At 36.8% G+C, this 22,371-nt stretch overlaps 3 protein-coding genes across 3 annotated transcripts in view; 2 read left to right on the top strand and 1 right to left on the bottom strand.

Moving 5' to 3' along the window:
• exoc6b (exocyst complex component 6B) overlaps window positions 1-824 on the bottom strand; it is a 70,023-nt gene extending 69,199 nt beyond the window's left edge. Inside the window, exon 1 of the mRNA XM_059354725.1 lies at window positions 573-824. Within this exon, the coding sequence (XP_059210708.1) occupies window positions 573-661 (89 nt within the window). The 5' untranslated portion in view covers window positions 662-824. The remainder of the gene's footprint in view (window positions 1-572) is intronic.
• A 1,274-nt stretch (window positions 825-2,098) lies between these two features.
• tkfc (triokinase/FMN cyclase) lies at window positions 2,099-14,707 on the top strand. Its single transcript, XM_059354716.1, has 17 exons — window positions 2,099-2,169; window positions 3,272-3,461; window positions 4,261-4,365; window positions 5,158-5,345; window positions 6,070-6,148; window positions 6,353-6,442; window positions 7,601-7,635; window positions 7,741-7,825; window positions 7,934-8,023; window positions 8,524-8,640; window positions 9,579-9,698; window positions 10,883-11,020; window positions 11,102-11,208; window positions 11,305-11,411; window positions 13,248-13,281; window positions 13,364-13,456; window positions 14,177-14,707. Exons 1-17 carry the CDS (start codon window positions 2,164-2,166, stop codon window positions 14,333-14,335), a joined length of 1,743 nt encoding a protein of 580 aa, XP_059210699.1. The 5' UTR covers window positions 2,099-2,163; the 3' UTR covers window positions 14,336-14,707.
• A 6,233-nt stretch (window positions 14,708-20,940) lies between these two features.
• Window positions 20,941-22,371, top strand: part of si:dkey-9k7.3 (circularly permutated Ras protein 1) — a 33,099-nt gene continuing 31,668 nt past the window's right edge. The window contains exons 1-2 of the mRNA XM_059354712.1: window positions 20,941-21,135; window positions 22,252-22,290. Of these exons, the coding sequence (XP_059210695.1) occupies window positions 21,093-21,135; window positions 22,252-22,290 (82 nt within the window). The 5' untranslated portion in view covers window positions 20,941-21,092. The remainder of the gene's footprint in view (window positions 21,136-22,251; window positions 22,291-22,371) is intronic.

Genomic DNA, 22,371 nt, shown 5'->3' on the forward strand with positions numbered 1-22,371 from the left:
TGGACTGCTGCTAACCAACCTAGCAGGCTAACTGGCAACAACCAGCCACTAAAACTCCTCCAGGACAAGTTGACCAACCTGGTTGAGCAACACCAGAGCGGTTTATAGCAGCCAGAGAGCTGTTAGCCTCCAGAAACAAACACTCCTCTCCCACTGTGGGCTGTGACACCAGTGAGCAGAATCACAATTAGTTAGTTAGCTCAGTTAGCTTAGCCCAAGTTGCTCAAACAGCTCTATACAAACTTTTCACGAAAGCTAAAATGAGAACATTGTGGTGAAACAGGTCGAAAAGGTTCCGACACAACGCTGTGGAGGTTTACATGAAAGTGTCCATCATGTTAATTAGCCATCTGTTGTGTTTGCTAAAGTTAGCCGGTTAGCTGTCCGATAATGGGCACATGACGGTGAAAGTTTTAAAGCAGGCTATCGGAGTTGCTAACTCGGAGCTAACTGCTAGCCGCTGGCTCTGCGCTCAGCTGGCCGGGGATCAGCTGCCTCCACCGGGGAGGGGGGCCAGGGACCAGCCGCCGGGGAGCCGGGGAGGGGAGCAGGAGGGTCGGGGAGGGACTCACCGGAGGGTCGGCCCGATGCAGTTGGTGTCTGTGCTCTCTATCTCCCGCAGGATGCGCTCGTGTTCGGCGGCTGTCTCCACACTCGCCATCCTGCATGTTGCTCCGGTCGGAGCGGAGCGGAGGAGCGGAGGAGCGGAGGAGGAGCGGAGGAGCCTGCTGGAGCCTCCGTGCGTCAGCAGGAGGAACCGGAGGGTGGGCTCGGTGTTCTCACCGGGCGGTCCGGCCGGGGGGGCGGGGTCTGGAGAGGGACCACATCTGGAAACTGATAAAATAATATAAATATAATGTTTGATTAAACACATGTTAGTAGTAGTCTGTTTCATGTTTGGCATGTTTTATATGCTGAGTTTACGAGAATAAAGTCGAAAATGTTGAATTAATTACAAGAATAAAGTCGAAAATATTTAATTCATTACGAGACTAAAGTCGAATATATTTAATACATTACAAGAATAAAGTCGAATATATTTAATTCATTACAAGAATAAAGTCGAAAATATTGAATTAGTTAAGAGAGTAAAGTTGGAATTATTGAATTAATTATGAGAATAAAGTCGAAATTATTGAATTAATTACAAGAATAAAGTCGAAAATGTTGAATTAATTACGAGAATAAAGTTGAAAATATTGAATTATTTACAAGAATAAAGTCGAAAATATTGAATTCATTACGATAATAAAGTCGAATATATTTAATTCATTACAAGAATAAAGTCGAAAATATTGAATTAATTACGAGAGTAAAGTTGAAATTATTGAATTAATTATGAGAATAAAGTCGAAATTATTGAATTAATTACGAGAATAAAGTCGAAAATATTGAATTAATTACAAGAATACAGTCGAAAATATTGAATTAATTATGAGAATAAAGTTGAAAATATTGAATTATTTACGAGAATAAAGTCGAAAATATTGAATTAATTACGGGAATAAAGTCGAAAATATTGAATTAATTATGAGAATAAAGTTGAAAATATTGAATTATTTACGAGAATAAAGTCGAAAATATTGAATTAATTACGGGAATGAAGTCGAAAATATTGAATTAATTACTAGAATAAAGTCGAAAATATTGAATTAATTACGAGAATAAAGACAAAAATATTGAATTAATTCCGAGAACAAAGTTAAAAGAAAATTGTAAATTTCGTAAGTCGAAAATATTGAATTAATTACGATTTTGTGTTTTTTGAAATTTTGTGTGTGTTTTGTGTTATTTTGTGTGTATTTCTTATGGGTTTTTGTGTTTTTTGTAATTTTTTGTTTTTTGTGTGTTTTTTGTAAAAATAAAAAATAAATTGTGTGTGTGTTTTTTGTGTTTTATTATGTTGATCCAGTCAGTCAAAACTTATAAAAAAAGAATAATCAGGTCATATAGGTGAGGTTGTGCTGAAAACAATGATACCAATCAAATCAAATCATGGTAACTGACAAAATAGCCCCAAACTCCAAAGGGTTAATAAAAAATATCATAGGCTTTTATTTTGACGGCAAATCTGCATCACATCCGGTGTCATTCTTGCACAATCCTGTGACTCTTCTGGTTCTACCTGCTGTCTGTCGGAAGGAGAAGAAGCAAGAAGTGTAAATGGAGGTAAAGATTGAATCTGCAGATATGATCGGAGCTCACTGAGCAGAGAATCATTCTGGGAGTGATTTTAGTCAGATATGAAACATAACAGAGTCTTTTTATTCTCAGTCTGGCTCAGTTAGCTTTCTCTGCTCACTTGTTACTCTGCAGGATCAGAGTCCATGCAGGGGCAGCTGGACTACAGCTCACTGTTGTTGCACATCAAAGTTTATGAGGCAGCTTGTGTCAACTTGGATTTCACTGCGTGTTTGTGTATGTGTGTGTACTGACGTCATTATCAGACAGACACACACATGCACACATGTAGCCTTGACTTCCACACTGTAAAAATACTCCACACTAAAAGTTAATTGTCCAGATGCATGCAAAAAAAGGTTCTGTTATTCCTATTTTATTATTTATTTTTCTGTTATTAAAGTTTTCTTGTTCTGCAGAGTTTTATGTTTTAGTACACTGTGAAAAAAACGGTAAAAAACCAGCCAGAACTTTACCGTAATAAATAAGATGCAACTTTTTTCTAATATTACGGTAAAATTATATTAGCACTGTTGATTTCACGTTTAAGATTGCCATTTTATTCCATATTTTATCGTAAAAAAATAAAAAGTTTTATCCATCAATAGAAACGCTGTTCTGCCATATAATTGACAAGAAAATACGTAATAAATGCTGCATAAATTAAAGATTTTACCATTAAATATTACAGTATATTTCTGTTAGAGATATGGTTTTTAGTACATTTAACAGTGAGAAAAAGTATTTTTTACAAAAAATAAATGCAAAAATGATGTCTTGTATATATATTACAGTATATTTTTACTACAAACTTGGTGCCAGTGTATTTTACAGTGGAGTAATTTATGTATTAAAATGTAAAAAATACTGTTTTGGCTGATATATACATTTACAGTGTTTCATTGTTACTGAAACTGAATTAACCCATTTATCATTTTACGTCTTTTACTGTCATGGTTTAGCAGTTTTTCACCGTAAAAGACATTTTTTACAGTGTACAGGACAGATTTTATATATTTGAACATATGAAACATAGTATTTTTGGAGCTTATTACTCATTCTGTTTGTGCATTATTTGTTTCTCTCTCAGCCCAAAAAGAAGCTGATAAACTCGGTGGACAGCTGTGTGGACGAGGCCCTCTGTGGGCTGGTGAGGGCCAGTGGGAGCCTCTCTCTGCTGAAGGGCCACAGGGTCCTGCTGCGCTCCGACCTGGACCAGCTGAGGGGCAAAGTGGGCCTGGTGTCTGGAGGGGGGTCGGGGCACGAGCCGGCTCACGGGGGTAGGACTCAAAGAGTTTAAAAACAACACACAGAGTTCCTTTGAATGATCTCAGTGTTTATAGTCCGGCGGCTTAGGACCAGATTTGAGAAGAAAGGGGACACGTCGGACAAAAGCACCACATTTTTTCCACATGCTCTCTATCACTATAGGTTTCAATTTTTGGTAGGAGCCAATTCATCAAGATTGCAGATCGGAGATGGCAGCCATATAAAATCTATGAGAACCAGTATATCTTCTAAGCCACTAAGAAGGTCAATCTTTGTGTCATAATATACATTTTCTGGGTCAAAGAATAATTTAAAGCTACTGAGAATATCACTAGATGATCAAATAGATATGTTCATTTTGGCCATGTATTTACATAATTATTAGATTCCAGACATTTTCAGTTTAGGATTCTCTGCTGCAGCACTTGAAGCGAGTTGCCTACCAGTCTGAGTGAAAATGAACATTTCTATTTGATCAAATAATCATCTAGTGATATTCTCAACAGCTTTAAATGATTCCTTGACAAGGAAAATGTAGATTTTGACACCAAGATTGACCTTCTGTGTGGCTTGGAAGATATATTGGTTCTCATAGACTTTATATGGGTGCCATCTCGGATCGGCCATCTTGATGAAGTGGCTCCTACCAAAAATTTAAACCCATGGTGATAAAAATGTGGTGCTTTTGTCCAGCGTGTCCCCTTTATTTAGCTAAGCCGCCTGACTATTATTTGTCTCACTCTCTAGTCTGTCTGTCTGTCTGTCTGTCTGTCTGTCTGTCTGTCTGTCTGTCTGTCTGTCTGTCTGCAGGTTTTATTGGAGCAGGAATGCTGTCAGCAGCTGTAGCAGGTGGAGTTTTTGCTTCTCCGCCTCCTGCCAGCATCCTGGCTGCCATTCTCTGCTTGCACGATGCAGGTAAAGTACATGAGGGTTTCTCCATTATTTCTCTTTCTCTGAGCTCATTGTGTAAGTATATATGTCTTATTTATTTAAGTCGTATTACTATTATTTTCTTTTGAGTTTGAGTTGAGTACTACTGTGAGTGTTTAATGTAAAAAGGACTAAAAATATTTGAATGGAAATTTTTGGTAACGCTTTATATTAAGGTCCTTGTAATAACCATTAATTAACAAGTAATAAGGCCCTTGTAAGTCCTTACAAGATGCTTATTAACATTATTGTGTGTTTATAAGCTTATATAAGTGTTAATAATGGCATTACAAACACCCATGACCCACCCATTATGTCTTTGCCATGCCTTTATTAATCTTATTTTGTTTGCTTATTGATATTAAAATATACTTTATTGCTCATCTATTATAAGTTAACTATAAGTTAACTATGCTTTTTGCAACTAGCGGATCTAAAGCGAGAACAATGCCTTATTACTTGTTAAGTAATGGTTATTAAGGACCTTATTATAAAGCGTTACCAAATTTTTTTTCAATAAAAAAATCTGAGTAATGATGCAAAAGTGATAATTCACTCTAAAAACGTGATTCAGCAATATCGGTTGAAATAATTGCATGAAACTTTATTTCTTCAAAATGAAGCGGTAAAAATGCTTTGATCTCATGTCTGCTCTTTAAGTGAAACACATGTATTAAAGGCATGTACGGTACAATGAGGTGCAGATGTTTTAATGAAACCTGTTAAAGTGAAAGAGTGTGTTAGATGGAGTCCTGACTGTGATGCATCTTCCTCCAGGAGCGTCTGGAGTCCTCCTCATCGTCAAGAACTACACCGGCGACCGCCTCAACTTCGGCCTGGCTGCCGAGCAGGCCCGTAACCACGGCGTCGCCGTGGACATGGTGATCGTTGCCGAGGACTGCGCCTTCGACCGGCCCAGTAAGGCCGGCAGGAGAGGGCTGTGTGGCACCGTCTTCATACACAAGGTAAACAACAACAACACTGTAAATAAACAGTGCTTTAAAACAAGTCGTCCATTTACTGCACCTGCTGTTTCCGGAGCTTTCAACCTCATGTCACTGTCTTCACTGTAAATTTGTCACTTTTTTCCTTTAAAATTGTCACTTTTTTCTTGTAAATTTGTCAATATTTTTCTTAAAATTTGTCACTTTTTTCTCATAAATTTGTCAATATTTTTCTTAAAATTTGTCACTTTTTTCTCATAAATTTGTGACTTTTTTCTTTAAATTTGTCACTTTTTCATCATAAATTTGTCACTTTTTTCTCATAAATTTGTCACTTTTTTCTCATAAATTTGTCACTTTTTTCTTGTGAATTTGTCAACATTTTTCTTTAAATTTGTCACTTTTTCTTTAAAAATTGTAATTTTTTTCCTTAAAATTTGTCACTTTTTTCTTTAAATTTGTCACTTTTTTCTTGTAAATTTGTTGTTTTTTTTTCTTTAAATATGTCACTTTTTTCTTTAAATTTGTCACTTTTTTTCTCGTGGCCTGAGACTTTTCCGGTGGCCACTCTTCCCCCGAGTCGAAACACGGCTATTGAAGCGCCAGAGATTTGGTATAAAACTCCCAAAACACAAGATCCTACGTTTCCCACAATGCAGCTCACCAGCCCAGATGTTAAACTGTTTATTTCAATGTTTCACCTCCTGATACCTGCTTTTATAAATGTGTCGATGTGTTCTGTCAGCTGGCAGGAGCCTTGGCAGAGGAAGGCTGCTCATTGGACCAGATCGTTTCCAAGGTGACGGAGGTTTTAAAGGGGATCGGTGAGTCTCTGTTTCACTAGAAGCTCTTCAGAAACACCTCACTGCAAAAAAAGGTGTTAATAAGATAAAACAGTAAATCTGAGAGAAATTATCTTGCTGCATGGACAGATAATTTACCTTGACAAGATTTCTTAAATTAAGATTATTAAATCTAGAAATAAGCATGTTGAACACTACAGTGTTATCTTCCTGTGTGTGTCCCAGGGACCCTGGGGGTGAGTCTGTCCCCCTGCAGCGTCCCAGGCTGCCTGCCGTCCTTCGACCTGCCGCCAGGAGACATGGAGCTGGGACTGGGTGAGGGAGGACGGAGGGATGGAGGAGGAGAAAGAGAACAGGTGGAAAAGTGTAAAAGAGAGAGAGAGACAGGTCCAGGATCATCAGTCTGATAGGGCTTTTAACTCCCTGAACTGATAAGTATCAGTAAGGCTGTTTCCACTACAGACCAATACCCTGAATGAGGCGGGACTCGCTCACCGAAACGCCCCTAATTTGAAGATGAGCGGTCCAGAGCGGTCTTTTGACAGGACTTTTTTTTGGTCCTGTAGAAGAGCAGGGCCGTTTTTCTCCCCTGAAAAAAGCCTGGTTGCTGATTGGATAGAACACTAAGCAGGATGTGACGTAGTAATCGACGCCACAACAACACGCGCAATTGTAAAAGCCGGTGAAGCAGTGTTGCCAACTTAGCAACTTTGTTGCTATATTTAGCGTCTTTTCAGACCCCCTTAGCAACTATTTTTCAAAAAGCGACTGGAGACAAATCCGGCGACTTTTTCTGGTGTTTTTGGAGACTTTTGGAGACTTGTTCTTACTCTTCTTAACGAGCTGCGGGGGCCGGAGGCTCTTCTTAACGAGCCGCGGGGGCCGGAGGCTCTTCTTAACGAGCCGCGGGGGCCGGAGGCTCTTCTTAACGAGCCTTGGGGGCCGGAGGCTCTTCTTAACGAGCCGCGGGGGCCAGTGGCTCTTCTTAACGAGCCACGGGGGCCGGAGGCTCTTCTTAACGAGCCGCGGGGGCCGGAGACTCTTCTTAAATAGCTGCGGGGGCCTGGAGGCTCTTCTTAATGAGCCGCGGGGGCCCGAGGCTCTTCTTAACTAGCCGCGGGGGCCGGAGGCTCTTCTTAACGAGCCGCGGGGGCCGGAGGCTCTTCTTAACGAGCCGCGGGGGCCGGACATTTGGTGCACAGCCGGTTAATTCAGGATCACTATGTTTATAATCAGCGGAGACGCTGTGCATAATTAGCTATGCTGCTTTGTTTATGTAGGACGAACACTGAGGGTTTTTCCTCTGTATTTTTATTCATATTCAAAAATGTTTTTGTTAGAATTGCAATGCTGCTCTAAGGAAAAAAAAACTCTATGTAAACCTTAATATCTGTTAAAAAATGTCCCACAAAGGAGAAAAAAAATCTGAGATAAATGGAAGTAATGTCTGTGTTTTCTTTGTATCTCGTTCAGGGATCCACGGTGAACCTGGAATCAAAAGGTCAAAGGTGACTCAGCATAAATCTACTAGTTAAATGTCTCTGTTGACCCTTTTATCTGTTTATATTTTCACTTATTCTTTCTTATTTTCCTCCATTTATTGTGTTCATCAGGTGGCGTCTGCAGACGAGGTGGTGAAGATGATGATCGATCACATGACCAACCCTGACAGCCAATCACATCTTCCTCTTAAACCAGGTCCTCTGAGTGTCACCGAGCCTCTGTTCATATTCACCTTTAACACCATTTATTTATTTATTTATTTATTTATTTTAACTCAGTGTGAGTTGTTGTTTTTCCCTGCAGGAGACAGTGTGGTCGTGTGTGTGAACAACCTCGGCGCTCTGTCGTGTCTTGAGATCGCCGTGGTGACGAGAGCCGCCATCGTCTGTCTGGGTAACCATGGAAACGTTAAAAAGAACCTCCTCCAAGCCAGAGAGCTGTTAGTCAGGAGGCTTTTTTTTTTTACTAGAGATACTGGGATCATATGAAACTAAAAGATTAGTCAGGCGAAGAATGGGGACAAAGATTGTGGATCGGAGATGGCAGCCATACAAAATCTATGAGAACCAATATATCTTTCAAGCCACTCAGAAGGTCAATCTTGGTGTCAAAATCTACATTTTCTGGGTCAAAGAATTATTTAAAGCTATTGAGAATATCACTAGATGATTATTTGATCAAATAGAAATGTTCATTTTGGCCATGTTCGTAATTTCCAACTCAGTTCCTAAGTGATTGGACATATATATCATATACAGTAAATGTATTCTGAAAAATCAATAACATACATTTAATATAAATGTATTAGCTTCACTTGTATTATTTGTTACATTTATATGTAGAGCTGTGTAGCGTCTTTACCTCTCTTTAACACTCCTCACGTCCCGTTCCAGAGGGGGGAGGTGTGGTGGTTTCCAGGGTGATGGCGGGGTCGTTCATGACATCACTGGAGATGGCGGGCGTGTCTCTGACTCTGATGAAGGCCGACCAGGAAACACTCAGACTGTTTGGTGAGCAAACACAGATATCACGCTCGTTTGTTTGGTTAAACTTGTGACCAGTGGAAAGTAACTAAGTACATTTACTCAATAGTACTGTACTTTTCAGGTACTTGTACTTCAAAAATGGAAATACTAATATGTGTATGTGTACTAATATGTGAGTGTTGGGGTGTGTGTGTGTGTGTGTGTGTGTGTGTGTGTGTTGGATTGGGGTGTGTTTATGTGTTGGGGTGTGTGTGTGTTGCATTGCGGTGTGTGTGTGTGTGTGTTTGTCTTCATATAGTTGTGAGGACCAACCCATGGCAGAATACCAACATTGTGAGGACATTTGTAGTTGTGAGGACATTTTTTCCAGTCCTCACAAAGAAAATGCTAGGATAGCCTCTAAAGGCCTTAATTAATCATCTGTATGAATTTCAGGGAAGGTCCTAACAGAGATGGTAAACCCTGAAATGTGTGTGTTGGGCTAGGGGAAGTGGTGGTCCTCACAACTATTAAAGACATGTATGTATGTGTATGTGTGTGTGTGTGTGTGTGTGTGTGTGTGTGTGTGTTGGATTGGGGTGTGTTTATGTGTTGGGGTGTGTGTGTGTTGCATTGCGGTGTGTGTGTGTGTGTGTGTGTGTGTTGGATTGGGGTGTGTGTGTGTGTGTGTGTTGCATTGTGGTGTGTGTGTGTGTGTGTGTGTGTGTGTGTTGGATTGGGGTGTGTTTATGTGTTGGGGTGTGTGTGTGTTGCATTGCGGTGTGTGTGTGTGTGTGTGTGTGTGTGTGCGTTGGATTGGGGTGTGTGTGTGTGTTGGATTGGGGTGTGTGTGTGTGTGTGTGTGTGTGTGTGTGTGTGTCTGTTCTTGCATGAGGCCAAATGTCTAAAAAAACTCAAATGGTCCCCACAAAGATAGAAGCGTGGGACCAACAGACGTGTTTAAGCTCCTGTGTCCCCTGTAGACGCTGAGACCAGCGCCCCCTCCTGGCCCAACCTCAGCAGGACGTGTGTCAGCGGACGCAGCTACCTGACGGAGCCTCAGACGGCGAGCACTCGGCCACAGGACGCCACTCACTCTGAAGGTTGGTTACACACTTCATTCACCATGTTTCTATGGAATTAGTGCTCAGTTTGTACGTCATGACGTGTTAGAGGAGCAGCAACAAAGAGGAGAATATTCTACCGCCTGTAGTCTGGTTTCTCACTTGTAGTCAACAACAACTCTGTTTATTTGAGTGTTCTTGATAGAGCCACTATATTCTCTCCACCGGGCTTCTTCCTATTTATTCTTTGGTTTCTTCCATGTTTTTTTCCGGATGACTACTTACTACACTAAAAAGGTATCAAATCGACCGGCTCGGCCGTGACAAGTGTGCTATGACTTTCTAAGGCAGGGGAGTCAAACTCAAATACACAAACAAAATTTAAAACTTGAATAAAATCGCGGGCCAACATTGAACAAATAAACCTTTTAATATATACCAAACATGTTTTGCTTTAACATTAAATATGGAACCAGCAACGCTTATAAACATACAATATATAACTAAATAGTGCAGACATGCAAAATCAAATTTCAAATAAAAAACACATCAATGTCATTAATTTATTAAATAAAAAATAAATAAAAATCGTATGCCTCTTTTCTATTTGCATCCTTCTGATTTAAATATCAAAATAAACTTTTTCAACAGGTTAATAAATTCTGCCTTTCTTTTCTCCATTTTTGGGAAGGGGTAGCTGGGAGACAGCTCTAGCTTGAGGTTGCTATGACGACTGTCACAGAGGAGCGTTTCTGGGTCCTGTCCTGATTGACGAGCCAAAACAACAGCAGGGCATTGTGGGATTTGTAGTATTAGCGGTAAATGCACCGTATAATACCGGCGGGTCAGCTTTTATAGCACAATAATAAGATAATAATTTGGTATTGCCTCAAGGGCTAAATAAAATTACACTGCGGGCCAAATTTGGCCCACGGGCCAGAGTTTGACACCCCTGTTCTAAGGGTTTCACCAAACGGTTTTCAAATTATTCGGCAAAAACACGGCAAAAAATCCCCCCAATGTAACCCTATGGAGAGGCTAGAGTGGATGACATCATCGCTAGAGTGGGGAGGGAGATTTGTCAAAAAATAAATGTGGAAACAGCGCTGGAGGCCGCAGGTACCACTCTGAGACTGTTGGTCTCAGCTGCTGTGCAGACTGATTATTTTTGGCTGTATATAGTTCACATGAATGAGTAAAGTGTGTGTGTTTTGTGTGTCCAGGGCCTCTGAGTCCTGTGCTGCGTAGCGTGTTGTTGAGGGTTTGTTCCACGCTGCTGCAGCAGCAGGACGAGCTGAACGCTCTGGACCGCGCCGCCGGAGACGGAGACTGTGGCAACACGCACGCTCAGGCTGCTAAAGGTACAGAACACTGAGTAGTACCAGCAGATGATCTTTAAAGACCTTTAAAGTGACGATTAAACAGTGTAAATCCTCCGTCAGCCGTCCAGGACTGGCTCAAGGACCACGGGGTCCCCGGTTGCCCCGGGCAACTGCTGTCGGTCCTCGCCGCTCTGCTGCAGGAGAAGATGGGCGGGTCTTCAGGAGCGGTAGGTCCAAACATGGTCACAGGAAGTACTGGACGTCTTCAGCTGCATTTATCACACTGATGTGTGTGTGTGTGTGTGTGTGTGTGTGTGTGTCAGCTGTACAGTCTGTTCCTGACGGCGGCGGCGGGTCATGTGACTGAGGGGCGGAGCAACGCCGCAGCCTGGGCTGCTGCAGTGCATGCTGGGACGCAGGCCATGAGAAGGTGTGTGTGTGTGTGTGTGTGTGTGCGTCTGTAATAAAGCAAATTCAATGATTAAACAATACTGAGAAATAGGGGTAACAAGCTAACAGTTAGCTCTGTAGCAGTACAGTGTGTATGTGCTAACAGGCTAACAGTTAGCTCTGTAGCAGTACAGTGTGTATGTGCTAACAGGCTAACAGTTAGCTCTGTAGCAGTACAGTGTGTAAGTGCTAACAGGCTAACAGTTAGCTCTGCAGCAGTACAGTGTGTATGTGCTAACAGGCTAACTGTTAGCACTGTAGCAGTACAGTGTGTATGTGCTAACAGGCTAACAGTTAGCTCTGTAGCAGTACAGTGTGTATGTGCTAACAGGCTAACAGTTAGCTCTGTAGCAGTACAGTGTGTATGTGCTAACAGGCTAACAGTTAGCTCTGCAGCAGTACAGTGTGTATGTGCTAACAGGCTAACTGTTAGCACTGTAGCAGTACAGTGTGTATGTGCTAACAGGCTAACAGTTAGCTCTGTAGCAGTACAGTGTGTATGTGCTAACAGGCTAACAGTTAGCTCTGTAGCAGTACAGTGTGTATGTGCTAACAGGCTAACAGTTAGCTCTGCAGCAGTACAGTGTGTATGTGCTAACAGGCTAACTGTTAGCACTGTAGCAGTACAGTGTGTATGTGCTAACAGGCTAACAGTTAGCTCTGTAGCAGTACAGTGTGTATGTGCTAACAGGCTAACAGTTAGCTCTGTAGCAGTACAGTGTGTATGTGCTAACAGGCTAACAGTTAGCTCTGCAGCAGTACAGTGTGTATGTGCTAACAGGCTAACTGTTAGCACTGTAGCAGTACAGTGTGTATGTGCTAACAGGCTAACAGTTAGCTCTGTAGCAGTACAGTGTGTATGTGCTAACAGGCTAACAGTTAGCTCTGTAGCAGTACAGAGTGTATGTGCTAACAGTTAGCGCTGTAGCAGTGCAGTGTGTATGTGCTAACAGGCTAACAGTTAGCTCTGTAGCAGTACAGTGTGTATGTGCTAACAGGCTAACAGTTAGCTCTGTAGCAGTACAGTGTGTATGTGCTAACAGGCTAACAGTTAGCGCTGTAGCAGTGCAGTGTGTATGTGCTAACAGGCTAACAGTTAGCTCTGGAGCAGTACAGTGTGTATGTGCTGCTGCTGCAGGAGGTGTTCACTTAGTGATCTCTGTTTGTTTACAACAAGCACCAGACACTCTGTGCACAGTTAGCGATGCTGGTTAATTCACAATGACGATGTTTATGATCAGCGGAGACTCTGTGCATAATTAGCCATGCTGCTTTGTTTATGATCAGCTGCTGACGTTGTGCACAGTTAGCGACGGGGAAAACCGCATGTCACCTCCAGAGTCTCTAAATCCCTCTGGGGGCTAATATAACTTGTGGAAAACCTCCTCTGGTTGTTTCTTCTTCTACAGTTTGGCATCTAGCCGCCACGCTGTATCATTGAATGCTATCTATGCTATCTTTTTCCTTTCCTTATGTGATGAACTATTCAATTTTTTTATGATTTAATGACTATTGTAATATTCTAAAATCGATGCCCATCCCTAGTTGTATGTATGTTAAACTCAGGACACTTTATTTATGGTTGCAGTTCTTTTGTTAGTTTGTCCTGTAAATTGCTGCTATTTATTTTAAGTTCAATATTTTATTAACTACCTCAGACATTGTGATTTCCTTTATTTGTTAAAGAAAAATACTGCTGTGTTATTGTTTTTCAATTAAATAAGATTCAAACATTGAAGGTTCAGCTGTGAGTTATAAAAAAAAATCTGAATCAGCAGGTCAGTAGAGTAACAAAGTGTAACATGAACTGTTGCAGATACGGAGGAGCTGAGCCTGGAGACAGAACCATGGTAGGACGGTCCTTCTTTCATTTCTCTCATACTTCTCTCATCTTTTCTGTTTTCAACATAATATTCTCCTGTGTGTCTCCAGCTGGACGCTCTGTGTCCTGCTGCTGAGGAGCTGATGAAGCTGACAGCAGCTCCTCCTGGTGGCCACATGGACGTACTGCAGGCTGCTGTACAGGTGCATTAACTCTTATTATATAGATTATATTAAAGCCTGTAGAGCAGGGGGCTCAAACTGGCAGCCCGTGGGCCAATTGTGGCCCTCGTGATGATATTTTGTGGCCCCCACCTTGATATGAAAGTTTAATGTGAGTTTTATATGAATGGCACTTTACCGTGTTGTGTGTGGAAGGTCCCTTTAATTACTTTTTGGGGGGAATTTTGTGTCTTTTTTTTAATAATTTTGTTTCTTTTTTAGTAATTTTCTGTATTTTTTTGGTAATTTTTTGTCTTTTTTAGTAATTTTCTGTATTTTTTTTGGTCATTTTTTTGTCTTTTTGGGTCATTTTGTGTCTTTTTTTTGGTCGTTTTGTGTCTTTTTTAGTAATGTTGTGTCTTTTTGGTCATTGTGTCTATTTTTAGTAATGTTGTGTCTTTTTTTGGGAACTTAGTATTTTTTCAGTCATTTTGTGTCTTTTTTTTAGTAATTTTGTGTCTTTTTTTAGTAATTTTGTGTCTTTTTTTGGTCATTTTTGTGTCTTTTTAAAGTAATTTAGGGTTTTTTTCTGTCATTTTGTGTCTTTTTTAGTAATTTTGTGTCTTTTTTTGGTCATTTTTGTGTCTTTTTTAGTAATTTTGTGTATTTTTTTGGTCATTTTTGTGTCTTTTTAAAGTAATTAATATATATAATTCTTAATATAATATATAATATAATTCTTTTTATTCCTCTCTGTCTTAGAAAGCGTCCTCGGGGGCGGAGTCGACCCGTGACCTCACAGCGAGGGCGGGGCGAGCCAGCTACATCGCGGCTGAGCGCCTCACGCTGCCCGACCCCGGCGCCGTCGCCGTGGCCGCCATCCTGAGGGCCGTGCTGGAGTCACTGCAGGGCCAGGAGTAACCAGCACATTATTATTATTATTATTATTACTACTACTACTAGAACACTGTTAGGCCTCAGTAGCAAAGAAAAAAAACTGTTATTTTGGCTTTTTTAAAACACATTTGAAGGTTTTGCAAGCAAATATTCATACCACATTTGCAGTGAATGACCAGAAAATGTATCTAAAAGTTGACAAAGTTTTGAAAAATAATCAGCAGTGATTTAAAGTAAACACAGGGTTTAGAAAAGGGTTAAAAAAATGAAATAAATACTAGTATGGTCCTTTAAATTTCATGAACAAGCTCAGAAATACTGTAAATCTATGGAATGCTATTTAAGTCAATCATAGAATTATATAAAATAAAGAAAAAATGCATATATATATATATGTATATAATAAAAATTTATATATATATATATGAACAAATAAATAATATATATGTATATATTTCATATATATATATATATATATATATATATATATATATATATATATCAAATAAATAAATATGGCTTTGAAATAAATCCTTAAATTAAATTAGCTTAGAAATAAATGTGTATACATATAAATCAGTCAACATAGTTCAGTAAATAAATAAGTTTAAAAAAAAAGTTTTATCATTTAATAAGACATTTATTTATATCAAAATATAAAAAATAAAAATCTGGAAATAGAAAATAAAAGTCCCCAAAAATAAATACATTTAGTAAATAAAAAAAATATTATATATTTATTTATTTAATTACTATGTTGACTTATTGTAATTCAACATTGTTGTAATTTTCTATCGACATGTATTCTATTTTTATAGCCTTTATTTATGTCAGGGTTCATTTTATAGCCACATTTATTTTTTCGTTTATTTATTTGATATTGACTTCAATTTCATTCCCCAATAATCCAATCAGAGTTTAGCAAATCTTTAATCAATTATTGTTATTATGGATTTAAATGAATCTTTAGTTAAACTCCTGTAATACTAATAAGTCATCTATATTAGTTGTGTTTCTATAAACACTTTTAATGTTAATAAATGTATTTTTTTTTGCACTAGAGAGGGACAACAAATAACTTGGATCTTTATTAACTTGAATAAAACATCACATACAGTGTATTTTACTGTTTATTAAACATTCCTAATCATGTGAGTTTTCTAGTTAAAACAGCACAAGGACTGTAGACTAGAGAATAGAGACAAATAATAATAATAATAATAGTAAAAACTGAAGCAGCAGAGGCAAAGATATCAACTAAAGTATCTTAAAAACACTCATTGAAAACACTGATTTATCATTTGTTTGTACTTTCATGTTCCACTGTGAAACAAATGCTGTTCATGGATTAAATGCACTTTTCTTGATACAACAGTGTTAATTATATAACTAATAAAATAACATTAAAACTGTATATAATATACAGTAAATAACATTTTAACTGTGTCTGTGAGTTTTTACAGTATAGTTTTAGAATTTAGATCACCACAGTCTAAACCAGGGGACTCAAACTCAAACCACCTGCTGGAGGCAGGATCAACATGACCCAAAAAAGACACAAAATTACTAAAAAAAAGACACAAAATTACTTTAAAAAGACACAAAATTACAAAAAAAAGACACAAAATGACAGAAAAAACACCCAATTACTTAAAAAAGACACAAAATGACAGAAAAAACCCTAAATTACTTTAAAAAGACACAAAATGACCAAAGAAAAGACACAAAATGACAGAAAAAAACCTAAATTACTTTAAAGAGACACAAATTGACTAAAAAAAAGACACAAAATTACAAAAAAGACACAAAATGACTGAAAAAAGACACAAAATGACTGAAAAAAACCTAAATTACTTTAAAAAGACACAAAATTACCAAAAAAGACATGAAATTATAAAAAAAGACACAAAATGACCAAAAAAAAGACACAAAATGACCGAAAAAAACCCTAAATTACTTTAAAAAGACACAAAATGACCAAAAAAAGACATAAAATTACAAAAAAAGACACAAAATTACAAAAAAAGACACAAAATGACTGAAAAAACACTCAATTACTTCAAAAAGACACAAAATTACAAAAAATGTACTAAAGCTGTCAGCTAAATGAAGTGGAGTAAAAAGTAAAATATTTGCCCCTAAGTACCTCAAACTTGTACTTAAATACAGTACTTGAGTAATTGTACTCAGTTACATTGCACCACTGACTATATCTTAATAAAGATATGAACTAAAAGAAGAAGAGAAATATACTCATAAAGTAGAGACGCTCATCCACTGTTGGTGTTTATTGAACAGAACTCTGGTTGACTTTCCTTCATTTCAACACAAAATAAAACCATCCACAACATTTTGTTTTCTGAGTGAGTATTCTAGTGATTGTATCTACTCTACACGCCTCCAAACCTCCAAAACTTCATTCACAAATATTAAATAGACAGCTGCCTGTTGGAATAACACGTCACCATCAGAATACAAATAAAATAAGTGTCTTTAAGTTCAAATAGAAGTTTTAAACTGCGTTGGCTCCATATTTTGTTCCTCTCCTTAATAATCATTTCTTTTACAATTAAAAATACCATTGTTGGAGCCTATTAATTCTTTGTATTTTGGGAATTTTGAGGAAAACCTGAAATACTGAATGATGAAAATAATTTATTGCAAAGATATAGAAGATAAAAACTCTGTCGGGTGTTTCTGTGCCTCTCTGTTGCCTCTCATACTTTATGAAGGAAAAAAGTTTTTGTATCATTACATAGCTAACTACTTGGCTAAGGTACTTGCTAAACTAAATACTTAGCCAAGAAGTTAGCTTAGTAGTTAGCTTAGTAAGCTATTTAACCAAGAAGTTAGCTAAGTATTTAGTTTAGTAAGCTATTTAGCCAAGAAGTTAGCTAAGTAGTTAGCTTAGCGAGCTACGTAGTTAAAAAAATGGATATGGGTCATTTTTGACCCATGTTGTGTATTAGAAGAGTAGTGACACACTAAAAGGGATTTTATTAAAAAATGAATAAAGGAAAACATAAAATTAGGATGTATGATGATCAAAAACAAACTAATTGAGGGAAACCTGGAATACTGAATGATGAAAATAATTTATTGCAAAGATATAGAAGATAAAAACTCTGTCACTGGGTAACTTTAGACCATGTTGAGCATCAAAGGGTTAAATATATATCTGATAAATGCATAAAAAGTAAACTGAAGTCTCTCATGTTAAAGTTTAAAAGATTTTTGTTGTTTGTCAGGTTTGTTTATGATGAAAACATCTGTAGATATGAATCTGTTTCTTGTCTCTCTCTTCCTTTTTAACTTTTATATCTCTCTCTTTCTCTCAACCACCAACACTGAGCCGACTTCCTGACACACACACACACACACACACGCACACACACACACACACACGCACACACACACACACAGAGCCTGGTCGTTAGCTGTGAACACGCCCACACAGTGACACTTATTATAAACCTGCTGACTTACTAACACGTTTCAGTCTGAGAGGAAACTGACAGAAACAGACGCCAGCCCAGGTAATTCTGATCTTATTATAATAATAATAATAATGTTTATGTTCCCAGAGATTAATGAAGGAAGTCAAGTGTCTGAGGAAACTTATTTATGCTTTCACTTTTGTAAGACTGTTAAATTAAAGGCACACACACACACACACACACACTGTGTGAGTGTCAGTGAAACTCTGTGAAACCTCATTTGCATTTTCCAGTCAATCATTTCCGTTTTCTATCTTATAATTAAATATATATTAAAGCGGTATAAAGTCTTTAAAATCCACTAATTTACAAAAATGTTTCAGTTCAGTTAGATGAAAGACTCCACTGACTCTCTGTTGACACTTTCTCATAGAACACATTAACAAATGAACTTTTCCTCTAACTCTCTATATATATTAACAACACAAATAGCTGATAAGAGTTTATTTTTTAAGAGCTGATATCTAGACATTTAACATGGTTTTATTCATAATGATTATGGTTATTATCAAGAATGTTTCCATGATGGTAGATTATGAAAAATGACCAAAAAAGACACAAAATGATCAAAAAATAAATGTAAAAATGACTTAAAAAGATACAAAATGACAAAAAATGACAGAAAATGACAGAAAATAACTGTAAAAATGACCAAAAAGATACAAGATGACAAAAAAAGACACAAAATTATCGACAGAGACAAAATTACCAAAAATAATAATAATGTGGGAAAAAAATTAGACGCTTGTTTTCTTCAGTTTCTTGTTCATTTTAATGTCTGGTTCAACTAAAGGTTCATTTGTTTGGACAAATATAATGATAACAAAAAAAATATCTGATAAGAGTTGAATTATAGAGCTGATATCTAGACATTTAACATGGTTTTATTCATAATGTTTATGGTTGTTATCAAGAATGTTTCCATAATTGTAGATTATACAAAATGACAAAAAAAGACAGAAAATTACATAAAATAACTGTAAAAATGACCAAAAAGATACAAGATGACAAAAAAAGACACAAAATTATCGACACAGAGACAAAATTACCAAAAATACAGTCATGGGGGAAAAAAATTAGACCATTGTTTTCTTCAGTTTCTTGTTAATTTTAATGCCTGGTTCAACTAAAGGTTCATTTGTTTGGACAAATATAATGATAACAACAAAAATAAGAGTTTAATTTAAGAGCTGATATGATTTTATTGATAATGATTTTGGTTATTATCAAGAATATTTCCATCATTGTAGATGTAAAAATGACCCAAAATTACCAAAAAAAGACACAAAATAACAAAAAATACATGTCAAAATGACCGAAAAGACACAAAATTACAAAAAAACAACACAAAATGACCAACAATAAATGTAAAAATGACCAAAAAAGACACAAAATGTGTTTTTAGCAGTTTTCCAGTCTGAAACAAGCAGCTGTGAGATCAGATTATCTTTCAATCAATCCGACTGTACGTTCTACGTGGTGAATTTACATTTAATATTGAAAATAATAAGAACTATTTCTATAGGGCCTTTTATAACCACAGTTACAAGGTGCCTCATTATTAATATAATAATATAGGTGCAAAGATGGTGAATCATAGAGAAATAAAACGAAATAAAAAAGTCCGTCATACACAGAAAAAGTGATAAAAACTGTGATTTTAAGTGATGAACATTAAAGTGAATACCCCTGTAGAATCCTATAAATATAAACTTTATTATAAACAGTAAATACTGGCTGTGGCCATTATTATTATTATCCACCATGTTGTTCTCCTTTTCTCTTACAGTTGTTCAGACAGGAAATGTTTTGCTTTCATGGTTTTTCTCTCTCAGCCACCTGTTAACCAGAAAAATAACCAGTTAAAAGCGCCGGTTGCCACGGCGACGGCATAACGACGATGCCAGGAAGCCGATTATGCTGATTTTATATTGCTGATCTGACAGATTTCTGCAGCTGACATTGATATTTCTCTGTTCCAGCTGCATGACGAGGACATAGAGAGTTAGTTAGAGAAGTGTTTTAACCCTGTGTAGTGTCCGGCAGCTAATCCAGACTTGTTGCCTCCATCAGACTAGAAAACAAAGCAGCGTGGAGCCCTACTGTACATTTACCTCTAAAGTTCTGGCTGTAAACTCCATGAGGCCAGTTTCAGTTTGATGATGATATACCAAGTAAAACTGGAGACAAGCTCAAATAGATTTAGTATCAAATGATAGAACTGGATGGAACCCTCTTATATGGTAGATTTGACACCTTTGGTCACATTTGACACATTTACAATTCTTTATTGAACATTATAGTGTTTTGAAGAAGTTAACTCTTAAAACCAGATAAAGTAAAGCTGCCAGCAGTGATGAACTGGCCCGAGCAGAGTGACCTGATGATTATTTGGTTCTTACCAAGATAAAAAAAACTTTTTGAGTCTTTTTTTTTTGTCTTTTTGTCTTTTTTTGTGTGATTTTACGTCTTTTGTTTCTTTTTTGGTCATTTTACTTCTTTTTGTTTCTTTTTTTGTCTTTTTTGAGTATTTTTTGTGTCTTTTGAGTCTTTTTTTTAGTCTTTTTTTAATCTTTTTTTGTGTCTTTTTTCAGTCTTTTTATGTCTTTTTTGTGATGTAACATCTTTTGTTTCTTTTTTGGTCATTTTACATCTTTTTGAGTCTTTTTTTGAGTCTTTTTTGTGTCTTTTTTTGTCTTTTTGAGTCCTTTTTGTGTTTCTTTTGGTCACAAAATGACCAAAAAAGACAAAAAATGTACAAAAGAGATCAATTAAAGCTGTTATTATTATTATATTAAGATTCAAAATCACATTTTATGTTGGACTAAAGGACTAAAAAAAAGACACAAAATGACCAAAAAAGACAAAAAATGACGAAAAAAAGACACAAAAATACACAAAATGACTAAAAAAATACACAAAAGACACGTAATTACTAAAAAAGACACAAAATTACCAGAAAAGACACAAAATGAGAAGACAGAATGACAAAAAAACACACAGAAGAAAACAGAAAATGACCAAAAAAAGACACAAAATGACCAAAAAACACGCAAAATGACTAAAAAAAGACACAAAATGACTAAAAAACGACACAAAAAACACACAAAATGACCAAAAAACACACAAAATGACTTACAAAGACACAAAATGACTAAAGAAAGACACAAAAAAGACACAAAATGACTTACAAAGACACAAAATGACTTACAAAGACACAAAATGATTTAAAAAAATTACACAATATAACCAAAATAGTTTTGTCTTGTTCCTCTGTGTGTCAGATGGAGTTTGCCTGCAGTCATGTTGTGTGTAACTGGAGGCCGGGTGAGTGCTCTGATTTATTTATTTATTTTTTTCTATAATTGGAACATTTCTGCTGTCTTTGCATCTTCATTTCAAAATACAACCCTGCTCTTTTATGATTTTTGTTTCTGTTCTGTTCATTTTATCCATTTTTATTGTGTTTTTACGTCCCCGCCTGTTTGAAATGTCATGCTTTTATTGTGAAAGTCTTCATGATTCTGCAGAAACGAATGTTAACCCAAGTGTCAGACCGACATGAGTCACACATTGATGAATCAAAAAAGGACTTTAACCCCAGAGACTCACGTCTTGGACTTGGAGCCTTTTATTTTGAAAACACAATACACCTTTTTCTAAACTTTTCCTGCAGGGCTCTCCTTTATTTATTCATTCCTTCATTCATTTATTTATTTATTTATTCATTCTTTCATTCATTTATTTGTTTTTATTTTTTATTCATTTATTTATTCATTTTTTATTTTTTTATTCATTTATTATTTTTTTATTTTCATAAGTTATGATGCACATTTTAGTTGTTGAAACAGTTTTAATGCAGTATATAAGCTACACATTTATACAATATCGGTGTACAAACTGCTTTGTGCCTTTAATGAATGAAAATTGAAACGTAAAGAACTAATTCATTTCACTTTTTTGAGTCTTTTGTGTCTTTTTTGGCCTTTCTGTATCTTTTTTTTTTGGTCTTTTTGTGTCTTTTCTGTGATGTTATGTCTTTTGTTTCTTTTTTTGGTAATTTTACGTCTTTTTTGTGTCTTTTTTGTGTCTTTTTGTGTCTTTTTTTGGGCATTTTGTGTCTTTTTACATCTTCTTTAGGTCACAAAATGACCAAAAAGTTTACTGTTTTATCTGGTTTTGTACAAACTGCTTTGGGCCTGATGAATAAAAATTGAAATGTAAATCTTTCATTCATTCTTTTCATTTCATATCATTTCTTTGTCCCAGCCACAGGGAGCCACTGTAGATGGTCTACAGTGGCTTTAACCAATAAATTAAAATAGTAAAAATCAAAATTGTTTTATGTAAATGTATGTAAAATGTAATATGTATCTATTGTCGCCTCATTAGGTGTTTTAGCAGCATGAATGTGTCCTGATGAACTCGTTTTTTCCTCTTCAGGTGTTTGTGTTGACGACGTGACGGTGAAACAGCAGCCAGGTGATTCTCTCTTTACACAAACACTTTCTCTCTCTGTCGCTTCGCTGCAGTTAACAGTTCAAACATTTCTAAAACAATTAG

Source organism: Centropristis striata, chromosome 17, assembly GCF_030273125.1.
Source record: "Centropristis striata isolate RG_2023a ecotype Rhode Island chromosome 17, C.striata_1.0, whole genome shotgun sequence".
NCBI classification, from domain to species: Eukaryota; Metazoa; Chordata; class Actinopteri; order Perciformes; family Serranidae; genus Centropristis; species Centropristis striata.

What these genes read in the sequence shown, in the direction of transcription:
- tkfc (XM_059354716.1), top strand. An exon ending in AGACATGGAGCTGGGACTGG is followed by an intron (nt 6,443 to 7,600) that starts GTGAGGGAGGAC and finishes TATCTCGTTCAG; the next exon opens with GGATCCACGGTGAACCTGGA. An exon ending in ACATCTTCCTCTTAAACCAG is followed by an intron (nt 7,826 to 7,933) that starts GTCCTCTGAGTG and finishes TTTTCCCTGCAG; the next exon opens with GAGACAGTGTGGTCGTGTGT.